The sequence below is a fragment of the Grampus griseus genome (assembly GCF_964374135.1).
Source record: "Grampus griseus genome assembly, chromosome: 14".
Classification (NCBI taxonomy): domain Eukaryota; kingdom Metazoa; phylum Chordata; class Mammalia; order Artiodactyla; family Delphinidae; genus Grampus; species Grampus griseus.
The window spans coordinates 36,278,558-36,305,444 of NC_139008.1; the positions used below are offsets into that span (position 1 = coordinate 36,278,558).

The 26,887-nt window shown below is 49.8% G+C and overlaps 2 protein-coding genes across 4 annotated transcripts in view; one reads left to right on the forward strand and one right to left on the reverse strand.

The window, feature by feature from the left end:
- Positions 1 to 2,452: 2,452 nt before the first annotated feature.
- On the forward strand, positions 2,453 to 20,129 carry NLRC3 (NLR family CARD domain containing 3; the record flags this gene model as incomplete). Its single annotated transcript, XM_082669580.1, has 17 exons — positions 2,453 to 2,630; positions 2,736 to 4,485; positions 5,512 to 5,598; positions 8,867 to 8,950; positions 9,399 to 9,482; positions 10,862 to 10,945; positions 12,294 to 12,377; positions 12,970 to 13,053; positions 13,651 to 13,734; positions 14,264 to 14,347; positions 14,977 to 15,060; positions 15,553 to 15,636; positions 17,932 to 18,015; positions 18,437 to 18,520; positions 19,164 to 19,247; positions 19,638 to 19,721; positions 20,039 to 20,129. 17 exons carry the CDS (start codon positions 2,453 to 2,455, stop codon positions 20,127 to 20,129), a joined length of 3,198 nt encoding a protein of 1,065 aa, XP_082525706.1.
- Positions 20,130 to 25,790: 5,661 nt separating this feature from the next.
- Positions 25,791 to 26,887, reverse strand: part of CLUAP1 (clusterin associated protein 1) — a 43,197-nt gene continuing 42,100 nt past the window's right edge. For 2 of the 3 annotated variants that reach the window (XM_082671193.1, XM_082671192.1), the window contains one exon: positions 26,599 to 26,847. In XM_082671193.1, coding sequence (XP_082527319.1) covers positions 26,701 to 26,847 — 147 coding nt within the window. In that variant the 3' untranslated portion in view covers positions 26,599 to 26,700. Of the gene's footprint in view, positions 26,848 to 26,887 lie in introns of all 3 variants that reach the window. The other variant, XM_082671194.1, reaches the window with a different exon arrangement.

Below are 26,887 nucleotides of genomic sequence, written 5' to 3' on the forward strand. Positions count from 1 at the left end.
TGAAGCCTTGGTTTCTATTCCAACACAACTGCTTCCCACTCGTGTATCCTTGAGAAAGTCATTTAAACTCTCTGAGCCTCAGTGTCCTCATCTATAAAATGCGAGAAGGAATGGTAATGAGAGTTGTTACAAGGCGTAAATGAAGTGATGTAAGTACAGTGCTTAACAGAATGTCTGAAACACAGTAAGCCTTCAACAAGGATTATATAATGTTACTTGAATGGCAATAAGAAAGGAGGAATTGAAGGAATCTTTTCCAAGAGGAGAAGAGAACTAATTAAATACCGGTCACAAACATCAGGTCTAATGGTTTGGGCTAGAACCACTCCTGGGAGAGTCAGGAGTAAGAAAACGATGCCTGTTACAACCACTGTCCTTCAACATTGCTGGGGGCAGCGGTGGGGCTGGACCATGCAGAGAAATTGTTCAAAATAAGAGATGAAATTATTTGCATTGCAGTAATTCAAAAGCCTGAAGAGAGTTAACTGAAAAATGAGAACTACTGTGACTACTTAACATGTTGGTGGGATACAAGATAAAATACACAAAAATTGCCTTCTTTGACACCAACAAAATTCATAATAACAACAAGAACTATTTAAAAATACTTAGACACAAAGAAGAAATTGGCAAGATCTAGATAAGGAAAAATATAGTTTTAGCAAAGGATCTAAAGAAAAACCTCAATAATGCCTCCATTAATCTGTGCACATTAATATGACTTAAACCAACACCCCATCCAGTTTTTTCCCCCTTGGTTTTGACATTCAGAAAAATAAAACAAAACAGCCAGAAGGGTCCTGAAAAAGTGTAAGGAGCATGGCCTCACCCTGGCCTATTTCTGAAGTTCCCAGAATAGTTTAGTCAGCTCGGTTGGGCACCACCTACCTCAAATTCATTGCACTAACTCTTCAATATCACCGTGAACTGAATGGTTAGAAAATGCTATTTTACTTGTTGCCAAGCTTCTTTTAGCATTTTCCACGTAGAAAGGTTCATCTCAAGTTAAAATGCCTGGGAAGACCAATTCAAATCCAAGGTCAGCGAGTGTGTTGGATCCTGGGGTCTGTATTCAGTGGCCCCCTCGTAAATGAATCACATTGGGACCCAGAGAGCTTTAGGGCTGGAGGGTGCGGGTCGATCTGTTTCAATGAGCTGCTGCCATCTGAAGCAGCAGGCATGACCTCTGCCCAGCCCCACGTCCTGTTTTCTCCTAGACCTGTGGACAAAGGATGGCTGACCCCCGCCCCCTGAGTTCCTGGGGCCCTGCTGGAGGGGCTGCCTAGGGCTGGACATCCTGCCTGCTGCAGGTGAGGAGCGGCTGGGGGCGGGCTCAGGGTCCTCAAGTGTCCACCTTAGCTGACGGAGGGACACATGGGGGCGGCCAGCCTTGGCAACAGGATCCACTCCAGTCCCCAGGGAGGGAAAGGAACGTGAGCAGGTGGGGCTCTGCCTCTCAGTGCCTCGGCATCACTGTTCCCAGCAGAAAACAGTGCTGCCTGAGGGTCAGGAGCCTCTGCGCTTCCCAGAGGCCCCAGGAACACAAAAGAAAAGTAGCTGAGTAGCTGAACCAGCTCTCTCTTCCCTTTTGGCTCCTCCTTTCTTTCTTTTTTTTCTTCTTAAGTTAATAGACGTTAGTTTTTAGAGCAGTTTTAGGTTCACAGAAAAATCAAGTGGGAAATATAGAGATTTCCCTCTACCCCCAGCACACCTACACGCACCCTTCCCCAACCAGAGGGGCACATTGGTTACAATTGGTTGACTTACACTGACACGTCACTATCACCCAGAGTCCAGAGCTGACATTAGTGTCACTCGTGGTGCCATACATTCTATGGGTTTGGACAAATGTACAATGACATGAATCTACCACTGCAGTATCATACAGAGTAGTTTCAGTGCCCTAAAAATCCCTGTGCTCTGCCACTTCATCCTCCCTCCTCGCCCCAAACCCCAGACGAACACTGATCCTTTTACTGTCTCCATAGCTTTGCCTTTTCCAGGAGGCCATAGGATTGGAATCATACCACACGCAGCTTTTCCAGATTGGTCTCTTTCATCCTTCCCCTCTCATGAGTGGAACTGTTCACAATCTCATCCCCATTTCCAGGTTACAAATGAGGATACCACGGCACAGAGCACTCAGGTGGCCTGTCCAGTGTTGCAGAGCCAGTAAGTGACAGAGCTCAGATTCGAGCCCAGGGCCCCTGCACCTGAGCAATGCTCCTGGCAGCAGGGACTACTGTCACCATCCAGCAACAAACAGTCCTTCCAACCCTGTCCCGGAGGCCAGATCAAGAGCCACCCGTAGTTCAGGGCAGGAGAAAGGGTGGGTCCCCATCCGCCCATCCCTTGAGGCTTGCTTAACCTGTCCCCAGGCCACTGATGGGGAGACAGAAGAAAGCAGATTCAGGCCCTCTCTCCACAGCTCCTGGCAGCAATCCCAGACTCCATGAGGAAGCAAGAGGTGCACACGGGCAGGGAGGCTGGCCAGGGCCACGGTGCTGGCTCCCCAGCTGAGCAGGTGAAAGCCCTAGTGGACCTGCTGGCTGGAAAGGGCAGTCAGGGCTCCCAGATCCTGCAGCCCCCTGACAGGACACCAGAGTCCCTGCTGAGGCCCCATGGCAATGGTAAGCAGACAGATAGGGATCCCTGGGCCCTCTTCCCCTCCCCCACCGGAGGGAGGGCCCTCTTCCCCCACCCTCCCCCATCCCTCCCCTCTGGCTTCTGTCCAGATTTGAGGATACAGAGGCACCGAGAGGCCCTTCTGAACAGGATGGGAGGCAGCCCTGAGCTGGGAAGCCCCTCCTCCAGGTTGACCAGCCTCCTGCTGGTGGAGGACCTGATGGACCTGCAGCTGAGGGAACACGACTTCACACAGGTGGAGGCCACACGTGGGGGCTGGTGCTCCAACAGGACCATCGCCCTGGACAGGCTTTTCCTGCCTCTGTCGCGGGTGTCCGTCCCGCCCCGCATCTCCATCACCATTGGGGTGGCTGGCGTGGGCAAGACCACCCTGGTGAGGAACTTTGTCTACCTCTGGGCCCGGGGGCAGATGGGCAAGGACTTCTCGCTGGTGCTGCCTTTGACCTTCCGGGATCTCAACACCCATGAGAAGCTGTCTGCAGACAGACTTGTCCGCTCTGTCTTCCCACACGCGGGGGAGACTGGCCTGGCGTCAGCAGCCCTAACCAAAGTCCTCCTCGTCCTGGATGGCCTGGATGAGTGTAAGATGCCCCTGGACTTCTCCAACACCGTGGTCTGCAGAGACCCCAAGAAGGAGATCCAAGTGGACCATCTGATCACCAACATCATCCGGGGCAACCTCTTCCCAGGTGTTTCTGTCTGGGTCACCTCCCGCCCCAGCGCGGCTGGCCAGATCCCGGGAGGCCTGGTGGACCGGATGACCGAGATCCGGGGCTTCAACGAGGAGGAGATCAAGATGTGTCTGGGGCAGATGTTCCCTGAGGACCAGGTCCTCTCGGGTTGGGTCCTGAGCCAGATGCAGGCTGACAGGCCCCTGTATCTGATGTGCGCCGTCCCAGCCTTCTGCCAGCTGGTGGGGTCGGTGCTGGGCCACCTGCACCGCAACAGGCCAGGGCTCCAGGATGCAGAGCCGTGGCCTCCAAGGACCCTGTGTGAACTCTACTCATGGTACTTCAGAATGGCCCTCAGCAGGGAGGGGCAGGAGAAGGGCAAGGTGAGCCCCCGCATTGAGCAGCTGGCCCACGGCTGCCGCAAGATGGTGGGGACACTGGGCCGGCTGGCCTTCCACGGGCTGGTCAGGAAGAAGTACGTGTTCTACGAGCCAGACCTCAAGGTGTTCGGCGTGGACCTTGCTCTGCTGCAGACCGCCCCATGCAGCTGCTTCCTGCAGCGGGAGGAGACCCTGGCCTCCTCAGCAGTCTACTACTTCACACACCTGTCCCTGCAGGAGTTTGTGGCAGCTGCCTACTACTACAGCGCGTCCAAGAGGGCCATCTTCGATCTCTTCACCGAGGGTGGCATGTCCTGGCCCCAGCTTGGCTTCCTCACGCACTTCAGGAGTGCGGCCCAGAAGGCCATGCAGGCCGAGGATGGGCGGCTCGATGTCTTCCTGCGCTTCCTCTCAGGCCTCTTGTCTCCGAGGGTCAACGCGCTGCTGGCCGGCTCCCTGCTGACCCAGGGCGAGCACCAGGGCTACCGGGCCCAGGTGGCCGAGCTCCTGAAGGGCTGCCTGCGCCCCAACACGGTGGTCTGCGCCCGGGCCATCAACGTCCTGCACTGCCTGCGTGAGCTGCAGCACACGGAGCTGGCCCACAGCGTGGAAGAGGCCATGGCAAGCGGGGGCCTGGCCGGGCTGACCAGCCCCCAACACCGCGCTGCCCTGGCCTACCTCCTGCAGGTGTCCGATGTCTGCACCCAGGAGGCCAACCTGCCCCTGTACCTCAGCCAGGGGGTCCTCCAGAGCCTGCTGCCCCAGCTACTCTACTGCCGGAGTCTGAGGTGGGCGCCAGGGTGGGGCTGTGTGGGGCGTGTGGGCAGAGGAGAGAGCAGGGACCTGGAGGGCTCCTCCCCTCCACCATGCCCCTCTGTGTCCATGTCCTAGGGCTGCTGTAACAAAGGACCACAGCCTGGGTGGCTTAAAATGACATGTTATTTTCTCCCAGTTCTGGAGGCTAGAGTCTAAGATCAAGGTGTCAGCAGGGCTGTGTTCCCTCTGAAACCTGTAGGGGAGGATCCTTGGGTCATTCTTGGCCTCTCCAGCCTTCAGTGTTTGCTGGCAATACTTGGCTTGTAGACGCATCACCACAGTCTCTGCCCTCCGAGGTCACACGGCCACCTTCTCCGTGTCTGTCTTCATGTAGAGCTCTCCTCTCTTGTGAGGACACCAGTCACACTGGGTTACAGGCCACCCCACCCCACCTCATCTTAACTCATTACCCTGCAATGACCCTATTTCCAAATAAGGTCACGTTCTTGAGGCACTGGGGGGTTATGACACCAACATATCTTATAGGGGTATACAATTCAACCTACAACACCCTGTAAACCATCCCAATGCTGACAGGCCATACCCATTCACTCCACTCTCAGCCCATCACCCTCTGTCCATTCTCTGGACCCTGGTGGGGGGAAGGGAAGGCTTAGGACAAGGGTCATTCAGGACCTCAGAGTAGCTTCTACATCCTCAGAAGGAGGAGAGCTAGCAACTGGTGTCCTGCACACGCATACAGACTGCGGGGCTGCTGGGAAGACATCCCTGTGGGTAGGAAGCCCAGGGTTTACACCACTGAGCCTCCCAAGTCACTCTTGTAGGAAAACTCTGAGCATGTGGGTGTGCTGGCACGGATCTCTGAACCTCACAGTGGGGGCTGCACTGGGATGGAGAGGAGGGGGAGGGAAAGGATCTCAGCCTGGGTGTCTGTGGAGTGCCCCCTCCGCTGCCTGATGCCAGCCCTCTGCCAGGGGCCTCATCCCACCTGCCCATGGGCAGTGGGACTGTTCATTATTGCTGTTCCTCCTGACCAGGCTGGACACCAACCAGTTCCAGGACCCCATGATGGAACTGCTGGGCAGTGTGCTGAGTGGGAAGGACTGTCGCATTCAGAGGATCAGGTAACGCCGACCCAGGAGACCTTGCCCAGGCTGCCCACCTGTCTAGGTGTCCGGGGCTCTTTTCACATCCTCCTCTCTGCTCAAATGGCCAGGGGTGCTTTCAAAGTGAAGTGTCATTGAGGCGTGTGGCTCAGGATGCAGGCTGCTTGTTTCTGCTCATTCCAGAAAGTTCCAGAGGCTCAGGTACCTCATCTGTAAGAAGAGGCAAAGGATACGGTATGGGTCAGATACTATCGTGGATACAGAACCATTTCTCCAGATGCTGTCTGTGCGGACATACCACCAAGTCTGATTTACTCTAAATGCCTCACAAAGTTTGCCCTCAAATGGTATTTTGAGCACAGGATTGCATCTTTAAATAACACACAAATTTTTAAATTAATATCAATTAAAACAATTTTAAATTTAAACATTGCATCTTTAATGACATAATTAGAGTTTATATGCTGATTGCAGAACTGATCTATGTGCTAATGAAATCATTCCTACATCCGGTTGGCCAAAAAATTCGTTTGTGTTTTTCTACATCATCTTATGAGAACCCGAACAAACTTTTTGGCCAACCCAATAACATCCAAGTGTGAGTTAACACCCTGATTTGTAGTTGAATCGATGTGATGACCTGAGGGTGGCTTTAGGAGAACTAGAGAGGTGAGTTTAGAGAACAGGACCCAGAGAGTAATTTTTCATCCTCACACAAGCCTCCAGCTTTTGAAATAATCTTTTTCTGAGGAGACAAGAATATAGAATGAGTCCAGAGCAAAAGTAAGTCTTTGAGGATAGTGGTTAGAGTAGTGGTGAGCTCCATGTGACCTTGAACAGACACCTCTGTGCCTAAGAAGGGTAAACGGTATGGGTTCAGGGGTCCCCATGACCACTCTCAGGTTCAGTGAACTCAAAGAACTCAGAAAACCAATTATACCCACAATTACGGTTCATTACACTGAAAGGATACACATTAAAATCTGCAAAGGGAACAGCCCTTGGGGCAGGGTCCCAGAGACCAGGCCAAGCTTCCAGCCGCTCTCTCCCAGCGGAGCTGAACAGAGAGCGCTTCCTACTCCCAGAGACCATGTGTGACAACACACACAGAGCATTCCAACCAGGGAAGCTCACCCAAGCCTTGGTGTCCAGGGTTATTACTGGGGGTTGGTCGTGAAGACACACCTGCCCACCGCATGCTGACCTTAGTCTCCAGCCCCTCCAGAGGTCAAGCTGACACTGCATGACCATAAATCCCATTGTGAGATAGACTATCCATCAAGGCCCAAGGCCCCCAGGTAAACAGAGACATTCCTACCAGGCAGGACATTCCAAGGGCTTAGAGGTCACCTCTCAGGAGCAGGGGCCAAGGTTAATCCTTTACTGCACACTGCCTCTTAGGGTTGCCACGAGGCTACATGAGTTAATTCACGTAAAGTGCTCAGGACAGGACAGCCACAGAGGAAGCACCGTGTAAGAGCCAGCTGTTAACTAGCAGGATCCTCTTGTTAGCCAGAAATTTAAATGCAATCTCTTTGAAAGAAACAAAATAATGACAATTTCTCATTATGAATATAGTTTCCTTCATGAGAACCTTCAGCAAAATAGCCAACTTTCAGTGTTTTGCTTAAAGGAATCTAGATAGTACTCAGAGATTTTTCTGAACAAAGCCAAAAACAACTTCTCTGGCCACACTCTCTCCTTCACCTCTCTATAGTTGGTCCTCAGTGCCACAACCCTGTTTGAAACATCCAAGGTATCCTTCATGAAATATTGTTTATAAAATGTTACAAAAGTCCTGGGGGTAGGGGATGGGGACAGAGGCTCTCTAGAAGCTGAGAACAGTTATATAGAAGGTGGTGGTCTGGATGAACAGTCTTCAAACTTTTTTTAAGTGATAGAATGCTTTTTAAAAGTGGCACATGAGGGACTTCCCTGGTGGCACAGTGGTTAAGAATCCTCCTGCCAATGCAGGGGACACGGGTTCAAGCCCTGGTCTAGGAAGATCTCACATGCCACGGAGAAGCTAAGTCCAGGCACTACAACTACTGGGCCTGCCCTCTAGAGCCCACAAGCCACAACTACTGAGCCCACGTGCCACAACTACTGAAGCCTGCATGCCTAGAGCCCCTGCTCCACAATGAGAAGCCACTGCAATGAGAAACCCGTGCACTGCAACGAAGAGTAGCCCCCACTCACTTCAACTAGAGAAAGCCCATGCGCAGCAACGAAGACCCAACGCCGTCAGATATAAATAAAAAAGTGGCATATGAGGCAGAATCCCAATTAGACAGGCAAACAAAAGGGGGGCTGCTGGGATTCAAAGAAGTGGGAGGCAGGGCCTAGGCACTTGGTTTCCCCTCAGCCTCCTGAAGCTTTTCTGAAGAAACTTAGGGTCCGTTGAAACATAGCTTGAAAAGCACTGGGGATTCCAATTGCATCCCATGGGGCTGTCTCACATTTTAAAATGCCTAAGAACCTCAACAGATATCATTTCTGAAACTGGGTGTATGAAGGAACATTAAGTGGATCCCCATTGTGTTCCTGGAATGCCTTTTTTTGGCCACACCACGTGTCTTGTGGGATCTTAGTTCCTTGACCAGGGATCAAACCCATGCCCTTGTCAATGAAAGCAGAGTCTTAACCACTGGACCACTGGGGAATTCCCTGGAATGCCCTTTCAAGGCAGATACAGACGTACATTTTGTTACTTCAAAGTTAATTTTATAATAACTCTACCATTTTCCTTTCTTGGATTAGAGAAAGGGCTGGGGTCAGGGGTGTGCTGGAACCGACTTCAGCCACAAGTTCATGAGAGCTGATTGTTACATTTTCGGAATTTTTACAAGCTGAGAGTGCTTGAAATTGGCCATGATGGGAGTATTTACACCATGGAAATTAGCCAACCCAACAAATCATGATTTTTGTATTTTGTTTCTTCCTGACAGCTGGTTTTCCAGCACACCCCTGGCTGGGAATCCCATGGTAGTCTTCAGTAATTGCCCGTACCCTCTGCTGCGCTGTTGGGGTAGAAGGTGTTGTGCTGGATTCTGGTCATACTTTCCACTGGGACCCTCTGCTGGTGTGAGGGTCTGTCCACCCACTCTGGCCCTACCTTGCCCATCTCAGAGGCTTTCCTTGGCCTGGCTTACCTGATCTCCACCTGAGTCCAGGCCCTGATGATGTTATGGTGGCTGACGGGTTTGGATCCCAGGCCTCGCGTTGCAGGATAGGCGGCAAGATTTACAGACCTTCATTAACCACTCCTCTCCCTCTCTTTGGGCAGCTTGGCTGAGAACCAGATCAGTAACAAAGGGGCGAAAGCTCTGGCCAGATCCCTCCTCGTTAACAGAAGTTTGACCACTCTGGAGTAAGTAGGACCCTTCACCCCTGGGACAGGGAGAGAGTGTTGAGCCATCTTGTGAAGTGCCCTAGACCACACTCTTCCCAGGATGGGTTGGAAGGACAGCTGAGCAAGCAAAGTCTTGACTCCTGCTCAGCTGCTGGGACTCACCCAGTGAAGCGCCAGAATTTTGGCCTTGAACCTGGTGTTATCATCTCTTCACACTTGGCCCAAGCCCACTAGTCCATCAGATCCTGCTTTCTTCTCCCCATCACATGGGGCCATCTTGGGGAACTCCTTCCTCGATTGCCTAAATAAGGATCTCTGCCCCAGTTCTACAGAACGTGAAATCCTAAACCCTGATGCATTCTTTTCGAGGAGCATGGATTTAAAGGTCCATGTAACTTCTGTTCCTCCTTCCCTCCCTGGGAATTGGCTAAAAGAGAATGGTTCTTCCTCTCTCTTCCTCTGCCAGCCTCCGCAGTAACTCCATTGGACCTCAAGGGGCCAAGGCACTGGCAGATGCTCTGAAGATCAACCGCACTCTGGCCTCTCTGTGGTACGTGTCACCCGCTCCCTGTCTCTCTGCCCCCAGGAGGTGGCCCAGAGAACCCTCTCATCAGGTGCCACCCATGGAGTGGGAGGTAATTCAAAATGGCGACCATGAGATAGTGGCTCCCACCCAGTGGATGCCAGGGGATCTTGTATCCTAAGCAAGTTTCTAAGTTCAGCTCTTCCCTAGTCATTATGCCTGTGTTTATGGCCTGAACAGGGGATGGAGGAGAAGAGGGGTGGAGGTATATGGAGGTTTGAAGGACAAAATAATCTATGAGGGAAAGCTCTTGTCCTACATTGAGTAGGAAATCCCCAAGGCCATGGCATCAGAATGATCCCCTGCGGTGTTTTCCAAGACACTGAAATCCCATCTTCCAGATGGTTCCTATGGTGTGGTGTGGTTTGCTGGGCTCCTTTTAGGGGCCAGTGGTTGTATCCATCCTTAGCGGAGTGTGTCCTGTCATTTTGTTTTGTCTTGTTCATTTATATATTTATTTTTATTGAAGCGAAATTCACATAAAATTCATCATTTTAAAGTGTACAATTCAATGGCATTTAGTATATTCACAGTTGTGCAACCAACACCTCTATCTAGTTCCAAAATATTTGCATCACCCTAAAGAGAGACACTATACCCATTAGCAATCACTTCCCATTCTCCCTTCCCCTCAGCCCCTGGCAACCACCAATCTGCTTTCTGTATGTTTACCTATTCTGGATATTTCATATAAATGGAATCAAAAAATAAGACTTTTTGTGTCTTTCTTCTTTCACTTAGTATAATGTTTTCAAGGTTCATCCATGTTGTAGCATGCGCCAGTATTTCATTCCATTTCATGGCTGAATAATATTCCATTACATGAACAGACCACAATTTGTTTATCCATTCATCAGCTGATGGACACTTGGGTTGTTTCCACCTTGTGGCTATTGTGCTGTACACATCTCTGTACAAGTATTTGAGGACTTTTTTTCAATCCTTTTGGGTAGATATACGTAGGAGTGGAATTTGCTGGGTCACACGGTAACCCTATATTTAACCTTTTGAGTAACTGTCAGACTGCTTTCCTCAAAGGCCATACCATTTGACATTCCCACCAGCAGCGGATGAGGGTTCCAATTTCTCCACATCCTCACCAACACCTGGGTGCTGTGGCTTTTAGCTGTAATTGGGACTATCAATGACCTTGTCATTGTGATCCACATACCATGGGCACCTTGTCCCCAGTCAGCAGGCAAGTACTTAGAGACCCAGAGGAAAACCTAAGGCCAAAGCAGCAGTGGGAAGGGCCAGTTGTTTTCCCACTTCCTGGGTAGTGGGGGTGAGGGCATGCCAGGCACCGTCCTATGCTCCATCAGTGATGCACCTCTTTGCTTCCACAGCCTCCAGAGCAACAGGATCAGGGATGACGGTGCCAGGTTCATGGCTGAGGCCTTGGCTGCCAACCGGACCCTCTCCGTGCTGCAGTGAGTGGGCATGCTGGCTGGCAGAGAACGTTTTCTCTTCTCTCTTCTCCCTTCTCCTCCAAGGGCCTGTCTGTTTTCTGCATGGAGGGATGGATGGGACAAAGCCCTCAGGCTTTCTGATCCATCTGGATGGCCCCTGGAAAATCTGATGTCCACTGCTTTTCCACAGAACAGGTGTGGGGGAAATAATTAAAAATAAAGCCTCCTGCCAACCCAGAAAATCCTCTCCACAAATGTAGAAAAGTATGAAACAGCTTAATTACTGGAATAAGCATTCAGTTAGCCTGCAATGAGCATCAAAGGCAATCCACCAATGGGATGGCAAAGACAGAAAAGAATCTCACCCTTTCCTACAGTCGAGCAGATACAACCCATTACATAAGTGTCTTCAAGAAAAACCATAACTTGCCCTCAAATAAGAGGACTGGACAGAACCATTTGTCACACTTACCTTATACTAAATTTGCCTGTTATTTGGGGGAAGCCATCTGTGTTTGCTAACTGCATTTATCACAAGGAAAAGAAAACTTCTCACATCTTTATGACCAGCAGGTACTTACAGCTTGGAGCAGGTGCTCTCTTACTTGATGTGCACAGTTCAAAGAGATGGCTCCAAGGCCCTTACAAAAGATATTCCGAGGCTATAAACTTGCCAAGAGGTTTACTTCTAGCTCTTAAAAAGATTTACACACTCTCAAAGGGACAGGGAAAGGATTTACAATCCCAAGTTTGCTCAAGGAAATACTCTAAGGGAGGGGAGGGGAGGGGTTTTTTCCCTTTGTAACCAGGGAAAATTCCATTTTGTTTAGAGTGTATTTAGCCTCACACAGAAGAGGTCCTGCCCTGCCTGTCTTTCTAGGATGAGCACAGGGTTTCTCCTGTAACATCTCCCTCCTCCACATTTAGTATAAAAGGAAGCAGCTTTTGAAGACGAGGCACCTAAGGGAGGGTCTGCCCTTGGGAGGACTGCAGGGTTGCAGGGCAGGCTGCTGGCTGGTCTGGTTGGAGGCAGACTGCTGAGTGTTGAGAAGGCTGGTCAGGTGAGGGGCCAGTGGGACTTCTACATGGAAATCTCCAGTTTGGAGGTTGCTGGATATTAACAGTGTCCGCTGGTCACTGCTTTCTGGCCCCTGAAGGGAAGGCCCAACGGTTCTTGCCTCAACTCTTCACATCAGTCTATTAGCAACACTTTGGCAACAATCCACAGACCTTTCCTGGAGACCCCTCCCCCCATGCTGTGGTAAACAGAGAGGCACTTGAGTAGTCTCTGACCTCTCACCTTGAACCAGACTGTCCTTAGCCTGGGAATGGCTGTGACCAGCTTTGTTGAAGGACCCCTCTCCTACAGCCTGCAGAAGAACAGCATCGGGCCAGCGGGAACCCAGCAGATGGCAGATGCCCTGAAGCAGAACAGGAGTCTGAAGGAGCTCATGTGAGAAATGCAGAAGGGCCAAACTGGTATCCTCCATGCCTGGCACAATGCCCAGCCCATCACAAATATTTGTGAACAAGGGGTTGGATGGATGGGTGGATGGATGGATGAGTGGGCAGATGAGTGGGTGGGTGAGTGGATGGATGGATGAATGGATGAGTGAGTAAGTGGGTGAGTGGATGGATGAATGAATGTGTGGGCACAAGATAGCTGGCTTTGGATTCCAAAGCCCTGGACCAGGAGGATGGAGATCCAGATTCCCAGGAATGAGTGAGCCCCAACTGTCTCAGACTCACATTTACTGCCTTCCCAGCTGGTAGAAGAAAACACCATCCCAGCCACCTTCACATAAAGTTATCACAAATACCCCTCACTAAAGAGTTGGCCCTGCCAACCCTGTCAAGGAGTCAAGAAAGACTTTGCTACCTTGATCTCTTACGGAGGCTACCCACCAACCAGCCTCAGGCAGAAGAAACTGTGCCCTGGGCACCCTTGAGACAACAGAGACAGCCCTTCCCTGGAGGGCTTCCTGGACTCTGATCCCCCAGCTTCGCCCTACCAGGCTGCTCCACCCATGTCCCATCTCTTGCAGGTTCTCCAGTAACAGCATTGGCGATGGAGGTGCCAAGGCCCTGGCGGAGACCCTGAAGGTGAACCAGGGCCTGAAGAGCCTGGAGTGAGTCTCCAGGGGTGGCTGTGGGCAGAGGGTGACTCCCCACCTGGGTTCCCCATCCAGCAGGTGGGTGGGTCCTGGAGGAGGGCTGTCAGTCAGGACCAGTTCCTTGTCAGAACCCAATCAACCACCAACCCTGGGCATACTGTGATCTTAGTGTCTCCCTCCAGCCCACCCCAGTGGACAGTCAGGGTCGGCGCTGGTTCTGGAATTTTCAGTGACAAGCACTGAGTGTACTTTAGAAGCTGGCACAGGTGGCTGCAGAGGGGGCTGGCTCCAAGGGCCTTGGTGGGGATTGGGGAGTTCAGTGCTATCCCCATAATGGGGACACTCAGCTGCACCACTTTCTCTGGGGGCTGCAGACACATGTCCCCCCCCCCAGAAGCCTTGTGGAGCCACTCAAATCAAGGCACTGGTTGTGCTAGACCCACCTGCCCTGACCTAGCAGGAGCCGGAATGCGGGGAACGGGATGAGAAAGGCCGTGGGGGCAGCACAGGGTTCCCCCAACTCCCTGCTGAACTCAGTGCCTGCAGCCCCAGGCTGGACTCCCTCCGCATCCTGAGAGCCACGTCAAAGTGCGCCCTGTCCTCTGTCTGCAGCCTGCAAAGCAATTCCATCAGTGATCTGGGAGTGGTAGCGCTGATGGAAGCCCTCTGCACCAACCAGATGCTCCTCAGCCTCAAGTAAGTCCCTGCCTCACTCTCCATCTGAGGGCGTCCCTTTGGCCAGGGTGTCTGAAGGGACTTTGGGGCGTGGAAGGAAAGGCTGGTGCTGAGAAGCCCACACCCCCACCCCCAGGGGCCTGTGATGGGGAAGATCTATGGTTGGGCAGCTTGGTTCTGGAGCCTGGCAGCCGGCGCTCCCCCTGTTCACTGGGGAGGCAGGGGCAGCTCTGGCCCTCAGCTGGCCGTATCTGCAGCTCCCTTCCTACGGGCAAGCCTGCAGGCCCCCAAGCATGCTGGCCTTCCCCTCCCTTCACACCTCTGAGGTCCTGTCATCTTATCCTCTTCCTCCTGGACTGTCTGTCCTACTGCTGACAGTCCTGGGGGTGTGTGGGGACATCTGGCTGGTGAGCAGTCGGAGGGGGACTTCCTAGAGCAGGCTCTTCCCACCTTGGCCCAGGTTCCACCTGGGGCTCTCAGCTTCTCACAGCCTGAGCACCTGGCAGGCCTCCCCTGTCAGTCAGCAGTTCACGGTCCTCTCTTTCCTCAGCCTGCGAGAAAACTCCATCAGCCCGGAGGGAGCCCAGGATCTGGCTCGCGCTCTCCGCACCAACAGCACCCTGAAGAGCCTGGAGTACGTGATGGGGGCAGGCTGTGCTTCCTAAGGCTCTTTATGCCACCTAGGGCCTCACTCACCCAGAGCTGGGAGTCGATGGCAGACCCTTGGCGCCCCCGCCATTGTGCGGGAAGGACCTGGTTGGTGGGGGGACTGGGCGACCTGCTGCCCGGTGGCAACCCTGACACAAGTCCCCCGCTCTATGTCGTAAATTACAGGAGGATGAAGTGAGTGGCAACACTCTCCCTGCCCTGACCCCCCGACCCCCACTCCCTGGCAACAATATATGAGCAAGTGGGAGGGGCTCCCAGAACAGGGATCAGGAATGAGTGAGTCCCCAGGCGGCTCTGGCCACCTCCTGGCAGGTGACCTGTCGTGGAAGCTCACTGAACAGAGCCTGCCCCCTGCCCCCCACCCCCCATGGGCTTGCCAGGATGCAGTTCAATGGTCCAGGACACATGCTGGACACAGCACCTGGTACATTCAAGTACCCCAAGAGCGTGAGCCAGGCAATCCCAGGAGACACGATGAAGTCCTGGGGTGGGGGGGTTGGGGACAACACGGCAGAGGTCTGGATCCCCCAGTGAGCAAGAACGGGGGCTGCACTGCCAGCTCCCACTCACTTGCCCCTGTTCCCCTCCTCCCAGCCTGACAGCCAACCTGCTCCACGACCAGGGCGCCCAGGCCATCGCAGTGGCAGTGAGAGAAAACTGTGCCCTCACATCCCTTCAGTGAGTCTTCGACGCACCCTCCCTGCCCTGTCCATTTGTCCGCTCACAGAGCTGCAGGACCACTCAAACCAAGGGAGGCAGAAGGCCAAGTTCGGCTTAGGGCCCCGGCCCCACCCCTGCCAGCAACATGGCCTCAGGGCCTTTAGGCTGTGCCCTGTCCCCTGCTCTGCTCCCTGGGGCCGTTCACCGGAGAGAGGCCAATGGTGGGAGGTGTGTGCCCACGCTGTGCTTCTGTCACATGCTTCATGCAGGGCCACCTGGAGTCTATTTGAGCCTGTCCCTGTGCCCTCCACTAACCAGAGTGCACGTAGGCCCCTTGGGACTAGCCTGAGGGGGGCTGCAGGCATTCTGCCCACCTTGGTCAGGACCTCGTCCTTCAGGGACCCCATTCCCTGTGGTCACTCTCCCAGGAGAAGCCCCTTCTTTCTGGAGCCCCTAGGACCTCCTGGGCTCTGCCATGGGCCACGCAGTCATGTGTGTGTGTCTGCCCAGCCTGCAGTGGAACTTTATCCAGGCCGGTGCCGCCAAGGCCCTGGGACAAGCACTACAGCTCAACACGAGCCTCACCAGCCTTGAGTAAGTGGGGCCTCCGCAGGGGGGGAGAGGGGGCACGGAAATCTGCAACCTCGGTGCCCACCAGGTGCAGGGCTCACACCCTCAGCACACAGCCTCCTCTGCTCTAAAGCTAGCGGGCAGGTTTCCATCTCATCTGCTATTTAAAAAAAAGCAGCTTTGTTGAGGGCTTCCCTGGTGGTGCAGTGGTTGAGAGTCCGCCTGCCGATGCAGGGGACATGGGTTTGTGCCCCGGTCTGGGAGGATCCCACATGCCGCGGAGCGGCTGGGCCCGTGAGCCATGGCCGCTGAGCCTGCGTGTCTGGAGCCTGTGCTCCACAGCGGGAGGGGCTGCAACAGTGAGAGGCCCGCATACTGCAAAAAAACCCAAAAAACAACGGCTTTGTTGAGATATAATACACCCATTTAAGGTGTACATGTCGCTGATTTCTAGTATATTCACAGAGTTGTGCAATATCATTGCAATCAATTTTAGGACCTTTCAATCACCCCAAAAGAAACTTCATACTCATTAGTAGTCACTCCCCATTCCCCTGCCCCCAACCAAGTCCCCCAGTTCCCTAATCTACTGTCTCTATGGATTTACCTGTTTTGGACATTTCATGTAAATGAAGTCTTTCATGACTCACATCTTTCATTTAGTATAATGTTTTCAAGGTTCATCTGCATTGCAGCATGTATCAGTACTTCATTCCTTTTTATGAGTAAATAATATTCCACTGTATGGATAGACATGTTTATCCACTCACCCACTGATGGACACTTGGGTTGTTTCCACTTTTTGGCTATTATGAATAATGCTGCCGTGAGCATTCATAGAGAAGTTTCCGTGTGGACACATGCTTTTAATTCTCTTGTGTGTACACCTGGGAGCAGAACTGCTGGGTCAGATGGTCACTCCGTGTTGAACCTTTGAGCCTCATCTGCTTTTCATGCCGAATACTTCTCCCTCAACTTCCAAGATATTCCTCGTCTGGCTGGTCCTTCCGTTTGACTCTAAATACAGTACTCCTCAAGGTTCTGTCCTGGGTCATCTTCCCTTGAATGATGTCTCTTTCTAGAAGCTCCTCCTAACCCAGGGCTCCAATTCCCTTCAAAGTCCTGGTGGCCCCCACATCTACAGCTCAGACCTCTCTCCTGAGCTCCAGACCCACGTGTCCACTGCCCACTCCACTTCCCACTGACTTATCTCCCCCACAAGTCTGCTTCTTGGCTCCTCACCTTGTGAGGGGATCCAGCAACCAACTGTGCAAGCTAGAAACATCGCCTTCTCACTTCCCACCTGCACCCCATCTCCAAATCCTGTCAATTCTTCCCCCAATGTTCCACCCACCCACCCTCTACCCTCACGGCCGCTGTCCAGGCCGCCAGCAGCACTCACCTGCATCACTGCCACAGCCTCCACATCCGTCCATCTTCATACTGCTGGCCAAAGATCTTTCCCAAACGTAAATCTGTTCCCATCCTAGACAAGATGTTTAAATGGCTGCCTGGTGCCTGCAGAGTGAAGTCCAACCCTTAGCATGGCTTCCAAGGCCCCTAAAGATCTGCTTCCTTTGCACCCCCTCAGCCTCATTACACACTCCAACAACTCAACTCGATTTCTTTGGTTTCCTTAGATGTGCCAGGCCCTCCCCCATCTCTCACCTGCAGGTTTGGTTTAGACCTATTTCTGCTGGGCAGCCTCTGTGACCACACTGGGGAAGGAGACTCCACAGGGCCCTTCTAGCACCCTGCAGTTGGTAACTCTCATCTGTCTCCCCACCTGAGTTCCAAGAAGCTGGAACTGGGCTTGCTGGCACCCAATATACTCAAATGTCTGTTAAAATTATCACTGCAAATTGCTCCCTCAAACATACCAACGTCCACTTGAACTAAACTCTTAAACATTTATTGCTCCAGGGCCTGCCACTTTCCTCCAATGTGGAAGGAAAGGGGGGAAAAAAGATGTAAAACACTGACCAGCAAGAATGGCCCGAGGATTGAGCGCTTTGATTTTCTGGATGGCTTTGCAAAGCACACCAAGCTCTCATTGACAGTATGTCCACGTGTCCCTTTTCTGGTTTGGCTCTGACAGTCCAGACTCATGCAGACCCCAGACCCCTGAGCACATGCATTAGGTGGCCACGGGGCTGCAGTGGCCACACACGAGGTACAGTGATCCCCAGGGTGACCCTGGGAAGATGGTCTGCTATCGTGTGTGTGGTCTGATTTAAATCTAGAAGGTCCACGCTCAGCATGTCCTGCCACAGCGTTGGCCCCTGTTCTGTGCACCCAGAGTTCAGGCTCTATGTTCAGTTTACAGGAAAACGCCATCGGGGACGAAGGTGCTTCTGCAGTGGCCAGTGCGCTAAAGGCGAACACAGTCCTCACTGCTCTCTAGTAAGTCCTGATATGCACAGCAGCCCAGGAAGCTGGCCCTTAACCATCCTTTCACATTAACCGTCATTTTTGTTTCCTAGTCAAGGAAGGTGGGTTTGATTTTCCTAATATTAGCAACTGGGTCACCGGACATCTAGAAAGAACTAGGGGTGCAGGGAATATTACCCCCCAAACTCTCCGGAAGACCACCTCTACTTCCTATATCCATAGCATCCAGATCTCTGTCTAGCATCAGTGCAGACAGGAGATGCAGCGTTCTTTGGACAGACCAGGGCCAACAACTTTCAGTGCTATTTCACCACTTTCAGCCCTAAGTCAAGAGGTAGTGGAAATGAAGGGCGAGTATGGATGCAGTTGGACCCGGGTGGGTGTGAGGGCCAGAGAGGCTGCCTGTCTGTGTTGACTGCATCTCCTTTTATAGTCTCCAGGTGGCCTCCATTGCTGCCCCTGGGGCCCAGGCACTCGGGGAGGCCCTGGCTGTGAACAGAACCTTGGAGATTCTTGAGTAAGTATTCCAGTCTCTGGCTACAGCCTCTTGCCCAAAGAAACCAAGATGTTGACTCAAAATGAACAGATATGGAAGGGGGAAATGTACACGGAAACTCCCAAATCATTTAAATATCCTCACGTAGATTGGGCAGGCCCCAGCTTCCCCAACCCCATGTCACCCCTTTTCCTGGGAGTCACTTGTTGGTCCTCTCCTTGGCCTTGCCCAGGCTAAACATGTCCCCAGGCCTGGGGTGGCCAGTGGCCACTGACCCGGTCTGTGAGAAGATCAAACCTGGGGCCCCAACCTCTGTGGGGCTCTCAGGATGTCTGGGTCATCCCTGCTCCTGCAGTTCTGTGGCTCCGAGCACATGGGCCCCTCTGGATGGAGGGTTGCTGCTCTGGTCTGGGCCCAGCTCTTTCTTTGGAATGAAAACGGAGGATAAGAGTTCCAACAAACCACCAGGTTGGGTTGGCCTCACCCCTCCCTGCATCCTGCTCCCCAGAGCCAATTTCTGTTCTGTGCCCAGGAGTGAGGAAGGAGCAACCTTACTGTACCGCCACCCGCCCGTGGTTACTAAGTAACTCATGCTCACCTGAAGAGGTACCGTGTTCACCTCTCAGCTGTCACTGTGCCTTAGGGTTCCCATCTTTCCCAACAGCTTAAGAGGAAATGCCATTGGGGTGGCCGGAGCCAAAGCCCTGGCGAATGCTCTGAGGGTCAACTCAAGTCTCCGAAGACTCAAGTGAGTGGTTGTATAGACCTACCTGCGCCTTAAAACAGCAGACTTCTCTTCTGGAACCTCTCCCGTGGCATAAGACACACTTGATTTCCTCTGTAGCTGCTTCCTTCCGAGTACAAATAGCTGACACTATTCTGATTACTATAGTCCATATTGTGGATGGGTTTGTTCACTTCTGCATTTTTGGTCTTATGTCCTCCACGGCACCTGGACGAGACAATCTGGCGGCCTGCAGACACAGGTCTCAGGGTTAAATGTCACTTCGCTGTTGCTATGGCGCCTGTGGATAAATCAGTCTCAGACTTGTCCCAAGATAGTGCAGTGCTGCTTCCTGGGGAGTGTTCTTCTGTCCTGAATGGCTCACTGTGGTGTCTCCATCTTTTCTCTGCCTAGTCTCCAAGAGAATTCCTTGGGAATGGACGGGGCGATATGTGTTGCCACCGCACTGTCTGGAAACCATGGGCTACGGCACATCAAGTGAGTGGGGCTCGGCAGCATCTGCCCGTTCCTGCCATCCTTGCTCACCCTTAGAACTGCTCCCAGGGCAGACCCTACCTTCCGCCTGAGTCTCGGAGCCAGCTGACTCCCAGGCCCCTTAGCAGCTCTGCAAGGGAACTCAGTATAAGAAGGAGCCATGCTGAGCCTTGTCCACAGGAGGAATCCTGGAAGCACAAAGGTTTCACACTGGGTTCTGCATTTTATGTAGTGACCATCTGTGCTTTACTAATGAGAATCTTCAGGCCTCCAGCCCTTCAGTCAATTTCTCAAGCCCTGTCCTAATCCTTCTCTTCTAGTCTCCAGGGAAATCACATTGGAGAATCTGGTGCCAGGATGATCTCAGAGGCTATCAAGACAAATGCCTCCTCGTGCACTGTTGAAATGTGAGCAAAACAAGTTCTTGGTGGACCAGGCAGAAGAACAGCAGAGACACAGCTGGAAGCTTTCCAACAAAAAGACCACTTTCCAAGGTGCCTTCCTGTGTTCTGGGAATGATGCTGACCTGCAGGAGAGCTGGTCTTCTACTAGGAGGCAGGAGTGGTGCTGCCAGAGGAGGACACAAGCACCTCTCCTGGTCCAGGGTCAGTCCAGGCAGGGGAGCGATGAACACTGTGCTACAGCACAAGGAAAGGAGGGTCTTCCTCCAAGGGGATCAGGGACAGGCCTCAGAACTCAGCAAGTAAGAAGCCAGTTGGAGCCATTTATATCCTGAGGTCTTCATGTGCCCCTACTTTTTCTTATCATTACTGCCCTTTTCCACTGACCTGGCTAAAATCATCCCCCTCACTCTGAAATGAGTTGCCATCTTCAAGCCCATGAAGAGTATCAATTTGGCATCCGTGACAGAGGGGACCTCTCTTTCTTTTCTCAAGACGAAAAACAGGATTTAGGAGTATGATCCTTAGAGTCATACGGAAAAATTATGAAAAAATTTTAAAGAGAAATGAAGCCTTCAATTATAGGATTCTGGAGACAGACAAAAAAAGTTCTCCAAGGTTTTTGCCATCTTTTATCCATTACAAAATCTCTGATTTTGTCTGCTATATGTCATTTGGAATCTGGCATAGTGGTTATCAATGGTACATTAAATGTCAATGCCATAATATATATTTGGCTTCCCAAAGCACTACTGTGGCTACAGCTTCCCTGTAAGGGCAAGAAAGGCGAGTTTCCATGTGGCATAAATTCCCTCAGACATCTGTCCATGTTGAAAGGAAAAATATTCCAAACGGACATCACAGCTCTCATCAACTAAATAACCAAGGAAAATGCTTATGAAAATTATAAAGTAATTATCACTTTTAAATTTGAATAGGAACTATGTTCCAAATGTTCCTTTAAAAATGAATATTTGGGGGCTTCCCTCGTGGCGCAGTGGTTGAGAGTCCACCTGCCGATGCAGGGGACAGGGGTTCGTGCCCCGGTCCGGGAAGATCCCACATGCTGTGGAGTGGCTAGGCCCGTGAGCCATGGCCGCTGAGCCTGCGCGTCCAGAGCCTGTGCTCCGCAACGGGAGAGGCCACAACGGTGAGAGGCCTGTGTACTGCAAAAAACAACAACAAAAAAAAGAGTATTTGGGCAAGAATCATCATTGGATGATAAAACCATGGATGAAAGCCTATTAGGGAAGAAAATCACACAGTCTCAAAGTATCACCCCACAGAGGGGTATTTATAAAGGTTCCTTAAAAATGGAGACATTTTGGGACTTCCCTGGTGGCACAGTGGTTAAGAATCTGCCTGCCAATGCAAGGGACACAGGTTCCCCTGTGTCCCTTCCCCTGGTCGGGGAAGATCCCACATGCCACGGAGCAACTAAGCCCGTGTGCCACAACTACTGAGCCTGAGCTCTAGAGCCCGCGAGCCACAACTACTGAGCCCACGTGCCACAACTACTGAAGCCCACATGCCTAGAGCCTGTGCTCCGCAACAAGAGAAGCCACTGCAATGAGAAGCCCGTGCACCGCAACAAAGAGTAGCCCCTGCTCGCCATAACTAGAGAAAGCCTGCACGCAGCAATGAAGACCCAACACAGCCAAAAATAAATAAATTCATAAAAAAGGACACATCACTGATGTATTTTATTCTTGCCAAAAATGTCTACTTGAATCTAATCATGAATGAACAGTCAGACAAAATCCAAATGGAGGGGCATTCTGGGGAAAAAAAAGGAAAAACTAGCCTGACCTCTTAAAAAACGTCAACATCATGAAAAATACAAAAGGCTGGGGACTATTTTAAACGAAAGGATATTATTAAAGAGTCATAACAACTTAAGATCTTTGATTGGATCCTAGACTAGAGGGAAAAAATCAGCTATAAAGAACATTATTTGGAAGTTGGGGACATTTGAACATAGGTCTAGTTATAGTCTTTACTGGATTACTGGTTTTGAAAGATATTTTTGCTGGGTATAGAATTCCAGGGTGACAGTTTTTTCTTTCAGCACTTTCAAGATGTTGCTATACTGTCTTCTGGTTTGCACTGTTTCTGGCTAAGTTGAGAATGTGACAGACAGTAGTTGCAGTAGCCAAATGCTAGAGAAAGCTGTGCCTTTGCAGGAACCTAGCACTGGAGAAAACTCAGGGGCCAAAGCAGTGGAGAAAAAAGTGTGCTCTCCAGGAACTTCGAAAGCAGCCACACTGGGAATTGGAAGTAAAGGCCCCTCTTCTCTCCTTCAAAGTCTCTCTAGCACCCTACTGATGAGGCTTAACATCTTGCTGGCTAGCAAAGGAGAGATATTTACAACGAATAGCTCCACTATCACAGAGCAGGCCAAAAGGTGAATTTGGAGCTGAGGCAATAAATTGATAATCAGCACAATGGGATTTTGGGGGTCTTTTTTGTATTCCATTTTAGACAAACATGCCCTGTGTCTTCAGGATCAGTAATGTTTTCTTCTGCAGTGTCTAATCGGATCTTAATCTCAGCTTGCACAGTTGTCCTCTCATTTTTTTAAATCTCTAGCAGTACTGTGTGAGACTTTCCTTCCATCTTCCGTATCTCACAACCTGCTCATGCGTTCCTCTACCGTCTGAATATATGGAATATAGTTATAACTGTCTGAATGTCCCTTTCTACTAATTCTATCAACTGTCATTTTTGCGTCATTTCTTGGTCTGTTTCTTGACTTTTCTTATTATACCTGGTAATTTTTGATTTGATCTCAGACATTGAAAATTTTATCTTGTTGGGTATTGACTATTTTCATATTCCTTAAAATATTCTTGAGCTTTATTCTGGGACACAATTACCTAGAAACAGTTGGATCCTTTCAAAACTTGCTTTGAAGATTTGCTAGTCAGGATCAGCCATCCTTTAGTCTAGGGCTACTTTGACTCAACTTCTAAGGCAATGTCTCAGTGTTCTGGGTACTCTACCTGATGCCCAAGTCAAGAGAACTGTTTTGGGCCGTATCTACAATAGACACTATAGAAATCCAGGTGTAAAAGACCATGAAATCAGCCTTAGCCTTCTTACCCCAAATAGCAGCACCAACCCAAATGGTTATCTGGTGTGTATGTTTTCAATATACAACACATATTTAAGCAGAATGGCTCCTAATGCAAACTTTGCTTCATCATTACACACACAGTCACTCCCTCCCTCTCTCTCTCCCACAGACTCAACCCCTCTCATTCCACAAGCTAGTTCCCTTCAGTTAAAAAGCCATGTTCATGTTCCTCTTAAAAAAAAAAAAAAAAAAGGCCCTCTGCCCCTCCAAAATGTTCTTTGATCCCACTCTTCCCTGGCTCTGCCTTCCATTTTCACTTATGACCACCCACTTTCCAAATAGTCATCAATACTCACTTCAAATCCCAACCTCTCTTCAACCCTCACCTGCTATCTTGCTTTTCCTTGTTGAGGTCACCAGAGATTTCCTAACTGTCCATTTCAGTGACTTCTCTGACTCAAGCTCACTTACAGCAAGGACCTCACATTGTTCACCTCTCCCTTCTTGGGAAATTCTCCCCTGCCCTGGATTCCATAACATTACCATCTTCCAATCCTTCCACCTTCTCATTACCACTCTTTGAAAAACTAAACATATTTCTCCTGATTATTAAAGGAAAAATACATTCACTTTAGAAAATCTAGAAAATACTTTCCCAGTCTCTCCTGGCTCCTCGTGGACTCTCCCCTTAGACACAGGCTTCCACCCTTAGCTCTCTTCTCGTCCCACGTGTTCTCCCCTGAGGAATCTTATACACAAATGATTCTCAAACCTGAATCTCCAGCCCTCACCCCTTTCCTGCCTGTACATTTATCTTTTTAAAAAATTCATTTTCATCAGGACAAAATGTGTAGTAATACACAGTTTAAAAAGTCAGAGTACTAGGCTTATAATGGGAAAGAACAATCTCCTGTCCTATTCCTCCCCTTCCTGAATACCTCTCCACCCCAAAGCTAAATGTCATACATACACTAGTTCTTGTTTCATCATTTTAGAGATTATCTATTAACTTTCTATTATGGGAAATGGCACTTGTACGTATATCACCGTATGTCCCCACTTTGTTTCTCCATCCTTCCAATACAGTTACAGCATGATTCTTGGGTAAATCATTATTTAGTGTTTATTTTATGATTTTATTAGAACTGATGATCATTGCTGAGCCATTTTCTTCCTATATAATTCATTGTTCTTTCTAGAATTAAAAGTTGCATCATTTTAAACTTTCTATGTCACTACTGCTTAATTTTTCCAAACGATCTAATAGCAAAGTAAAATCTGAATACTGTTTCCTACAGACATATCGGTTATCCTGTCAGTTCCATTTTCCCCTAATGACATTACTTCTTGAGCCCTTTGTCTTTCTGCTCCAGTCGCATCCTTATAGAAAGGACTTCTGTTCTGGGTAGGAGGCAGAAGCTTTTAGTTCACTTCCAATTCAGCCAGTCCTGTGTTCTAGCACACATGAGTTCCCTGGGCCAATCTAACAGTTGTGATATTTACACAGTATGCTGCTAACCTAAAGGGACACACCTTCCTTTCAGACATTTGACGCTGATGTTACAGTTTAAAATACTAGTGAAAGAGATCTTGTATTTCTTCTTCCTGCCCCAGATAAAAGGGAAACAGTTCTTCAGAATTCCCAATGGACATCCTCGATGGTTATCCCCACCAATAAAAACTGAGGACTTAAAAAGTTCCTTTACATTTTCTGCCAATACATGTATTTTAAAGCATTTTAAGAGGTCCTTTGATTACACAGCAAAAAAACAAAAAAAGCCGTCAGCAATGATCTAAAAGCTAGTTTTTCATTGACCTAATCACACAATCTTCTCTGGGGCCTGAGTCTGCTCTGCTGCTTGACCAAAACCAAATGACACCAAATCGTAAGGCCCCTGCACACATCTGACTCCCGGATCTGTCAGAGCAACAGAAGTACATTAATAATTAGGATCCATACTTGAAGCTCCTTTGTTGAAAGATGCTGCTCAAGTAAGGAAACATCAGACCACGCAAGACTCTGCACAAAGTCAGTTAATCAAGGGATGAGGGATGACAAGAAGCAGGTGAGACAATGACTAGCCGCTGCAGCTCTTGCCTCCACCTGTGGACGTGTTATCTGTGGTTTGGGTTGGGCTCCCATGTTAATGCCCATTAGAAGAAAGCATCACATAAGGGAAACAAATACAATTTTTGTTTTTTAAAATAAAAGTCAGGTCAGACTCAGGTAAACCAAAGCTATGTCATCCAAGGAGATGCAATGACTCTCTTGTGCCTTAAAAGCCACGGCATCTGAGGAGGTAATGTGGCACCCGATACACCTCTTCCCCGTTAGCTTATCGTTTCAAAGATGGCACATCTCAAATTACTGGTGAATTAACTGAATGCTGAATGTTTTTTTATAAAAAGGGGGTAATCTCTTATGTAAAATTGAGGGAAAGACAGAGAAAAAAGCAAACATAGAAATAACTGTCACATAGTCTCCTGAAATTCACATGTAATATAATAACCCATGAACTCTTCTTAAATAAGTATCTATATGTTATGGTACAAATAAATAATTATACTTTCAAATAAAACAATAATATAAAAATATGGTATTAAATAAATTTATTAAGCGAGAACTTCACAAGTCGTCTGACTTTATAAGTGAAATCAATGAAAACTCCTCTGTGCTTTCCATATTAACAAGACAAAACCAAACTCCACCTATCTGTCACTTCTCCTTTCACAGAAGGGAAATTCTAGTGCTATTCTATCAAATTCAATTCTGGTTTATTTTTTTAGGTCAGAAACATGAATCCGTACCAAAACTTTGTCCTTAATTTGCTCCTTCCTAAGGAGGAATGTCAGCCTTCTGAGAGAAAATGGAGTGTGTATGATCTGGAGCATCGATCTGTTGCCTGATTTTCAAGGAAAGCTAGTTTTCGTCTGAGTCAGCTGACTTTCCTTCAGACAATTTTAGTAAAATACATTTAAAGCTTGGTATCGTGAGCATGCAGAAGAAAGAAAATAAAGGCTAGAATCAAAAGCTGATCTAAAATAAACATTCTGAACTGTATGCGATGAATAGTCAGACACTCCCACACAACTCCTGAAATGAGTCCTGTGCCCAGTTCTAGCCCCAGGTCTGGACTCGAAGGTCTGGCTGACTTTTAGAGGAAAAGTATGACAAAAATAACGGGCAAGACTTACACAGCGTTGGCTGTTATTTCTCAAGGTTTTGTCCTGTGGATGTGAATCACTAAGAACACGTGCATTTCCCAAGTTTTAGGAGATAGATAAGGGAAAAAAAATCATCTTTGGGGTTTGCTCCGGTTCTTGTTTAAGCTTTGGAGTGTGTAGAGTAACACACAGGAGGCTAAAGCGGAAACAGGTTTTACTTCATTAACAATGAGTCCTGCTGGCTTATCCAACAAAATGCCTATTTCCTTCTGACTCTTTAATTTCCCCTTTACCTACAAATCTGAGGGTTTTAGTCTGCCTGGGTCCCTTGGCAAGAAGGTCAGAAGTCATTGTCACTCTCATCCAGGGGCTCAGGTTTCCGGACTCTTTGACTGGGCTTAGCTGGTGAGAGAGCAATGCTCTCGTCCTCCAAATCGTCATCGTCTTCATCATCCTCCATGTCAATCTCACTGTCCTCTGAGTCTTCCTACAAGAAAAGACAGCAAATACAGCTGAGAGTCCCATCC